Source organism: Dromaius novaehollandiae, chromosome 16 (assembly GCF_036370855.1).
Source record: "Dromaius novaehollandiae isolate bDroNov1 chromosome 16, bDroNov1.hap1, whole genome shotgun sequence".
NCBI lineage: Eukaryota > Metazoa > Chordata > Aves > Casuariiformes > Dromaiidae > Dromaius > Dromaius novaehollandiae.
Genome location: NC_088113.1, coordinates 5,242,970 through 5,251,953, shown reverse-complemented (window position 1 = coordinate 5,251,953; position 8,984 = coordinate 5,242,970). Strand labels below are relative to the sequence as shown.

Genomic DNA, 8,984 nt, shown 5'->3' with positions numbered 1-8,984 from the left:
GTGCAGGAAAAGCTAGTGAATTAGCTGTGATTAGTCATCCCCCAGAGTAAATAGCACCCAGCTCTTGGTGGAGAAGGAAAAGTATGCTGTATTCAACAGCTTTCGATAGTATTCATGCTGAGAAAAAGGCAAGTAACGTTTATCACTGAGTCAGGTGAATTAAACATTCACATATATTTGCTGAAAAAAATTATATACATCTGTAGCAAGGCTCTGCCAAGTTTGAAAGATAAGCATCATCTAGTCACTAAATTAAAAAAATAAAAATCTGACTTTTAAACCCTTTTCTTTTTATCCATGTTCAAGAGCACAGACAGTTTATTTTGTTAGCACATTTGGTGAAGAATGTATGTTTGTGTGAGAATCCATGAAAACGGGTGAAAATTTGGCATTTGTTTTGGATATGATGGAAAATAATAAGAAGCCACTTATGCCTTACAGTCTAAATAATCCACAGAGTATATCAGATTGCAAAAGGGTCACAAAATAGCAGTCAAAGAGAAGCCTAAACACCCAGAGACTTAACATACATGTCTGATAAGTAAGAACAAGGTATAGAGCATGCTGGCTAATTAAATAAATTTCACTTTAAACCCTGTTCCTTATGAGTGTAACCCTGGAAAAACCATCCCATACAAGAAATGGACTCTGAAGAGATTTCTATATCCATTCACAGTAAGGCTTTGAAGATATATGAAGTTTTATAGCATTTGTATTTTAAGGATTTAGGGCAAGTACATGTTCTTCTACTGAATAAAAAGAAAGTTAGTACTTAAAAGGTTCAAAAATATATCAATCATGTGATTTTTTTTTTACATAAATAAATTATATTGATTTTGGATTTAACAGCTGAAAAAACCCTTTCTGCTTCCACTGGAGGCAAAACTGAACAAAATGTTAGTTAAATAGAGATAGCAGCATTTCTAAGAAATCTGTCGACAGTGATACAGTATCTATGCTACAAGGATGTTATTAAATAGAACACATTTAATTACCAGGGGAGGTGCATTATGATTGGTTACATACTTAAAAAAAAAAAAAACATCCAATCCAGAAAATTGGGAATAAATTCCATGAAAATATAACCTCAAATGCTTTTTAGATCATGGGTAACAGACTTCTTTGAGATGCTAATTTTAACATGTACATAATTTATAATCCCAAATGTATAAAAGACAATGACAAAAAGCATCATAAATAAATAATGCAAACTGAAATAGTTATGTCAAAACATTTGGACCATCTGATAAATTAGCAAAACTGTAACAGAAAATAAGTAAAAAATACAGTAAATTGTGACAACCAAATGTGAAACTGATTGCTAGCACACTTCCGACTCCCTCAACAGCCTGCCATTTCACTGCTGCACCGCTGTGTGTTTATTTCAAGTCTCAAACCATGAGCTGCAAATAAGAACAAGCCCAAGTGAAAGAAAAATTAAACGAGGAGCGAGGGGAAGAAGAAATAAGAGAGTTGCCTGTGGAGGTGTCTCGATACACGGAGTTTTGGGGGGACTGTTTGCATTGAAGACCTGTCCATTTAAAATGCATACATCAAAATGACTGGCCAATAGGGGTACTTGGAAATACTGCTCAACAGCAAATAGACCAGAGAGGAATGGAAAGAAGAAGCAAAGGTGATCTCTTCACAGTCTAACACTAGAAAAGAAGAATAAACTCAAGCTTTGAAAATCTCAACAGTCCTCCTTTAAGGACTCTCGAAATAGTAAAGCTGGCCTACAGCTTTGTCTTCTGAAAGGACGTTGCTTCCGGGGTAAGGACTGTAAAGTATAAAAACTCAAAAAGCCTCAGTGTTCATATAAGAGCATTAAAATCAGTGTGGCCTGTTCATGGCTGGAAAAAGTAACTTTACAGCACTTCTAATGCCATAGATGAGAACTAACGCCATAGATGAGAACTGAATACTAGCAGAATGAGGAAGAAACTGGTAGCTATAGGTACAGTAATCCCAATAAAAGTCATGCAAGATGTGCAAAACATTTTCAGCTCAAGCTGAAAAGTTCTTGTAACTATCAAGGAAAGGGCAACTAAAACTCCACTTAACATAAAACCAAACTTTGGTTTTAAAAAATACAAAATAATGTCTACGTAATATTTTCACTCACCGTAGTTTGTCTCCAAAAGTTTGAGGTGGGGGTGGTAAAGAAATTATATCACTACCAGTTATGCCTTTTTGTTTCAAAGAAATGAATATATGCATTTTCAATCATTAATTATATACTTCTGTCTATACTACTATTCTAGTAACCATGATAAAATAGGGAAATACTTTAAATCAAAAATACACATTAGCACTTACTATACCTGTGCTTTTTACCCCCAAATACAGGCTTTTTCATTCAGTGTCACTGTAGAAAGAAATACCCTTGTCTGCATTTAGATCAAGAGGTAAAGACTTTTCTTTTGCTCTGTTTTTGCTTCTTTTTCTTCTCACGTGAGTGAGTGATTTTGGGGGTGACCAAGTACTGGATTTGCTATTGTTGGCTGGGATGAACAACCGGATAACAGAACGCGAATTCTGTGCCTCCCATACTAGCTAGACAACACTGTTTATCTAATAAAGTGGCAAGACCCTGCAACTATTAACATATAATATGTCACCATAGTTTTCTTACAGGGAATTAGGTAGATAATATTACTCATGGAAACACAGGTTTATGAAGGTGAAGTGGGGGCGGGAGGGTAAGTAACAAATAGTTATGGGATAAGAACCTTACAAGCCACAATCTTTTCAATGAAACAAAAGTTCTAATTGGTATCATTAACTTCTTTTAACTCCTCCTCTGCTGGTACATCCTGCTCTTTCTCTGTTGACAAAGGTGGTATTTGCTCTGTACAGTTTTGACTGTTTGCAGCTTCCTTTTCAGACAGCAAGACAGTTTCTGGTTCCAGATTTGCTGATTCCCCTTTAACTTTCTTTCTCTTACGCTTCTGGCTTTCTAGGTTTGCTGCCTCAGAATGTCTGGTTTGCTGTATGCCTGGCAATGCCATGCCAATGCCGGGGGAAAGAAACATTGATGGATAGATCAGTCCAGGTGACATTCCTGGGATAAGAAACGGGTTAAAAGCTACAGGACTACTGGTAGTTATTGCAGATTCTGTCTGATTAGAAAATGAACTAGGACCAGGCTTATCTTCAGAGAGAGTTTCTTTTTTCACATCCTGGCTACTCTGTTTATCCTCAGTAGCTTTTTCTGTATTTGATGTACCACTTTTAGTTGTGCTTGTTAACGAAGTTGGAGCAGTTGCAGTACAAGTAGTTGTCATTGGTGGGTTGAGAAGTCCTCCAACACCAAACATCTGTGGTACGGTAGCCATGCCTGGCAGCATCATAGGCAACATACTCAGGGTGCTTTTCACATCCTCACCAGCGGGCACTGCTGCAAATCCGGCAGGAAACCCAACCAGCCCCGTCAGAGGGATACCTTGCATGTTTCTCATGTTCTGAAGTCCTACTAGATCCATTCCAGCAATCAGTCCATTCATGAATAATGGTCCCATTCCAGAAGAAGAATCTGCTACAACACCAGGGGCTTTAATGAGTTCACTTCTGGGCCTTCTCCCCCTCCGGCGAGGCCCTGCATCTCGGAGCACAGGCTCAGTTAGGATACGATTGAATTTACTTTCTGGTAAGTATCCCTGAAAATGAAACACACACAAGAGAAAATGCCTAACAGTTATTACTGCATCAAATAAAATCTGGCTTTTCTGTTCTAACATCTGCATCCCAGATGGTGTCAGCACAGAAATATTTGCCTACATGATTCTGGTATGGAATTTGTGAGGTATACAGAACTTTCCCCCACAGGATGCTGCCGAATGCAGAACGCCCACTGTGCCCTGACATGATGCTGCAGTGTCAAAGGGCATACGGAAGAAATGCGGAAGCACTTTTTTACCCAGTACAGACAGCAGCCTTTCAGCTTTTTCCTGAACCCTCAGCTTCAGCTGTTGCTGAAGAGTCATAACATGAGAAACACTGCGTCAGAGACTCCAAATTCCTTCCCATCCTACCATCAATTTTGGCTTCAGCAGCAGTGAAAAAACATGTCTTTTTAAATGCTAAGGGCCAAATTTTCAATGCTCTGTGCAACAGCAAAGCTGCATGAAATGACATGCAAACCATGTGCATGCTATTTTGTGGAAGTTGCAGTTAGAGCTCCATTGAGTTGCCAGGAAGATATTTCTGAACACTCAGATATGGGACTTAAACCAAATGAACACAACTTGGTGAGACTATTTTGTTACATAAAACAATGTGGGAGATCCAAAGTGCAGTTTAAAACTCCATTTTTCAGTGTTCTCATCACAAATGTTTAAACGTTCCTTGTTCACCTTCCCTGAGTTTCAAAGACAGCTAGTCTTTGCAGTTTCAAATAACAGATTTGAGTAACAGCTAGTTCAGATAATAGACCTGTATATGAAAAGTATTCCACACTGACACTTGAAGTGCGGAAAGCTGAATCGAATGATTCTGCAAGTTTGCACAGCACAACTACTGCCCGAAGAGCCAGAATTTTCTACTCTGTCTCCACTGGTAGATGTGAAAAACCACACCGGACTATGAATATGCCTTGGCTCTACAGGCGCAAACTAGCCCATGCTCACACTTCCCAAGCCCCCTTAGCAGAGAGACACCTTTCTGCACGCACGTGGTAGAATGACTGATGTGCATTTGCAAAAAGCAATGTATTGATGGGGCTCGAGGGTGCAAATGCTAACAGACATGCAGCCGCTGGGCTAGTAAGTGTGAGTGGGTGAAGGTACCAGTAGCCAGGCGCGCAGGTACTGCAACGAGCAAAGCGTGGGCCCACGTTAAGGCTGCCCACTGAAAATGAAGCTAATGAATGCCAGCCAGCTTGCACTGGGTGCCGGCTGCCTAGACGGGGGGCTGGTGCCAGCCTCGATGTAGAGCTCTGGTTCCTGAGGGAGAGGGACAGGCCATGCTGATTTCCAGCACTAATTAAGAGCCAATTTGAGAGCAGTACAAACTTCTGAGCCAATTGTTTCTTCCTCCAGCCCTTGGTCAACAAGGGCATCACACAAAGTACCACAGCCACAAAAAACAAGGAGCAGGAGAGAGGGCCAAAAGGACAAGCCTGGAAATGGCAGTCCCAGTGGGCCAGAGGGAAAAGCGCTCTTCCGTGGATTCTTCCACTCACCGAGACAGGGACTTGCATAACAAACAGGGAAACCAAACAGCAGGGCAAATCTGAAGTAGGCCTTGCTGTCTTCTGCCCCTTTTCCCAGCTGCGTTTGAGTCTTCGGGCCTTGTGATCCACGTGGCTGTCGGCAGGCCCAGGGTTGCACCCACAGAGTTTGCAAGAGGCTTGGCTCAGGGTACTTTTGAAAATTTGACCCGTGGAAACACATTTTGTCCGCTCCTTGCCCTAGCTTCCATCCAGGGCCTAAGCTGGATTACTGCTTTTAGTACGTTTCTGTTGCCCCATCTATTTCTAAATATCCCAAGACTTCCAGGTCTTATTGCTAGGAAGGCTTTCTGGATATTCACCCTGAACTGCTGCACCCCATTCACAGGACACTGAACACCTTCTCTCCTTCCCCTGTCCGCTCTGCTGACTTGCGGCATGCTCCGAACCTTCCTGTCTGCCGCTCGACCGCACCGAGTGTGGTCAGACCTGCTGATATTCCCTCCCACGTGCACAACTGAAGTCCTGCCTTCCACCTCAAGAATACTCACTGGAGAAAGGTTGTGGGGATGGGGAGGAGAAAGAAAAGATGACATGATACAGATTTCTCCAAAAGCTCTAACTTACTGAAAGCTTAACAATGTCAGCCCAGTCAGCTGCAACAGCATACTCCAAGTTTGCATCAAGCCACCTTGGCAATTCCTTCAATGCTGGTGCCATGGCTCCCCCTAACTATAAAACACAGCAGAAGGATGACCTCTATTGCAGAAAGAGTTATGCAAAATAACACAAGAAATATGATTACACATCTAGGCATACACACAGTTTAGGAGCAGCTGCCACCCTGCGGAAGGGGATTGTTGCTGTGCACCTCAGCAAGCCAACTCTTGCACAGAGGTTTCAGGCAGCGGCCACAGAGACAGAGAGCCCATCCTGTTTCTGCTTAATGAGAGAGGAAGGCCAGCCCTGAGGCCGAGACACTGACTTAAGATTCAGTTAGGAGCTGAGTCCAGGGTTTCTCTGCTAAGTGCCTGTGGACCAGTCACTCTCCCCATGCTGTGAACAGGGTGACAGCACTTCCCCTAGCTCGTCATTTGGGGCTGTGAGTTTTCTGGGGCAGAGACTCTTCCTTTGCTATGCATCTTTGCAGGACTGTGTATACAACTGCTGCTTCCAGTCATATAGTTCAGGCAGAAAAGGGAGTCTCTGTGGCCTGTCCCATCTCCCGTATTTGCTTTCCCTGCAAACAAGTGGACCAAGTGATGGGGATAGGGCTTTTATAAAAGATATACTCAGAACGGGATGAACCTATCAAATTCACACAGGTCTCCAAAAGCCATCACACATGTAGCATAGGGCAAAACAGATACGGCTGAACCAATCTCTTTCTATTTAACTGTTTAGCTTTGTTTTTAGAGGCGATTACTTCTAACATCACCTTCTAGCCTTGTGCAGTCCTAGGTGTATTTTAGAATGGAATTTGGGTGGAAAGTTTCCCTAAATGTCCCTGCTCATTGTTAATACCAATACACTGGAGGATACACTAAAGAGAGGTAAATCCATGCTCATGACTAATGTTTCTAGCTGTTTAGTAACCATATTTCAGTAAGCAAGAGAAAGCATTTTAAACCCATCTGTTTCCTGCACGTACTGCGCTCTGAAGGGTTATCAGGATACTGTTCCTATACCTTGTAAGGAGGAACAAAACAAAGACATTTGCAACACATCGAAATATTACAATTTGTGGAATATTGCAGTGAATTCAAAGGGAACAATCAAATCTAGAACAGGAAACAACAGCCAGGGCTATGCTGATGGTGGCTTTAAAACCAAAGGTTGAATTGCTTTGCTGCTGTGAGACCTGTGTACATTGGCAACTGTGAACACTCAGTCTTTCCTTATTTCACAGAGAGAGTCACTTATGTTGGTAGGTCTCTGTCTCTAGCACACGCATTTCACAGAATAGTGTAGATTAATGCACATTCCAGTCAAAAGTCTGGAACATCTATATGCTTCTCTGGATTAAAATCTTCCCCCAGGCCAGCTCAGGATCCGTGAAACTTTTCAAGACACCAAGGACAGAACAGAAAATATGCCTTTGCTTACCCTCCGTCCGGTACCCTTATGTACCACAGGCACCCGCTCCTCTCCTGTGAGTGAGCTAATGTCCAATTTGGTGGGGTCCTTGCAGCGCTGCCTCCTCTGCTTGGGCTTGTCTGAAAAATTCTGGAGTGCAAACAAGACAATGTTAATGAGACGGGATGGCTTAATGAGACTGGATGGCTAGAAGCCCTGCAGGAGAATGGCAAAGAAGATGTCCCAAGTGACAGAGGGGTCCCCTGCAGACCTGGGAAGGAGCAGTCAGAGCAGCACAAGCTGGCCTCTGTCCCAGAGCCCATTTCCAAATGAGCACAACTGATTTCCACAGGTATAAACGTGGTTTTACACTTAAACTGACTGCTCCACCTTTATCTAATGCCCCTCCAACCCTAAGACTGTAATCTGCTCCAAATTCATATACTTGCATCTGTAAATGAGGGTGCTAACTATGATTACAAAAGAGAGAAGGGTCTGTGTGTGCCACCAGTCTATCACAGCTACCTGTTTCTCTTCAGTTCATTCATGCTTTGTTTTACTTTTATTTCAGCTTTTCCCACTGTGCCCTGCCTACCAAATGACCTAATAGGCTAGACAAGATGGAAGCTCAGGAGCAAATCAACCTGGGAAGCCAAGAGTTGGTTGTTTATGAGACTGCAGGAAGATTTGGAGAGACTCTGCACTCCACTCACTGTTGCTCTGCTTTCTGACACAGCCCAGGACCATGAGACTGGAGCCACAGCAGCCTGCAATACAGTAGCTTTGGTTCGTTTTTTAAAGTAAGGAACGCTCCTCTCTAGGAGACCTGTTGTTTTGGAGTAGGCCAGCCCTGCTCTGGAGGCACTGGGTAGGCAGCCTGGCTGAGCAAGGCTAAGCTTGCCAGGGCTTGCAGGGCTTCTATCCTGCTATGGAGAACCTCACTTTATACAACAGCACTGCCTCAGTGACCCTGACTGGAAGGAAGCAACATGCATGGGCTTTGAGCATCCCAGCTCACTTCTTCCTGCTTCTCCTCAACTCTGGCCCTTCAGGAACACACTGGACTAATCGTGCACATCTGGGCAGCTGGATCCCCAGGGCTGCAGCTGGAGAACAGACCTACAGGTGCTTGGCATCTCCTTTGGGCAGGAGCACCCAGCTCAGCAAGTGTCTTTCATTGCTGTACAGCGAACTGCACTCACCTCACAAAGGTGTGATGAATGCTGCAAGCCACAATACAATGAAAGACACTGCATTTTCCACTTCATGGAAAGCCTGAACTCAAGAGCGGCCAGAGAAAAATTAACATAAAGGACAACACACAAGGCAGACACACACACACACACACACACACACACACACACACACACTCTGCTGAAGGCCACCCTTACTGTGCCAAAGCCGGGAACGTCGAGTGTGTAGTCGGATTGCTGACGGAGCCAGTCTAGGAGACTCTTATTCGGGACAGCCTTCTCTGCTTGGCTGACCGCAGCTGGGACTGGCTGTGGAGTTGAGGTAGCAGCAACCGGCCCATCTGGGAGGGGACTGTTCTGGGGAGGCTGCGTCTGGTCCTCCTGAACATCCTGACGTGGAGGGAGGAACAGGCAGAGCTCAGCAGCAGCATGCAGTGAAGCATTCACACACACATAAGCAGAGCTCTAAAGCAGGTCCTCTGCCCTGCATCACACAGGTTGCCTTCTTAATCCACATATTACTAGTGACTGTTCCTTAAATCAGC

At 43.7% G+C, this 8,984-nt stretch overlaps 1 protein-coding gene across 9 annotated transcripts in view; it reads right to left on the bottom strand.

Moving 5' to 3' along the window:
* Nucleotides 1–150: 150 nt before the first annotated feature.
* The window catches only part of CHD6 (chromodomain helicase DNA binding protein 6), a 100,715-nt gene continuing 91,881 nt past the window's right edge, over nt 151–8,984 (bottom strand). For 7 of the 9 annotated variants that reach the window (XM_064521354.1, XM_064521355.1, XM_064521353.1 and 4 more), the window contains 4 exons: nt 8,638–8,829; nt 7,277–7,396; nt 5,798–5,902; nt 151–3,659 (listed from right to left, as the gene is read on the bottom strand). In XM_064521354.1, coding sequence (XP_064377424.1) covers nt 2,769–3,659; nt 5,798–5,902; nt 7,277–7,396; nt 8,638–8,829 — 1,308 coding nt within the window. In that variant the 3' untranslated portion in view covers nt 151–2,768. The remainder of the gene's footprint in view (nt 3,660–5,797; nt 5,903–7,276; nt 7,397–8,637; nt 8,830–8,984) is intronic. The other 2 variants (XM_064521352.1, XM_064521358.1) reach the window with 1 other exon arrangement.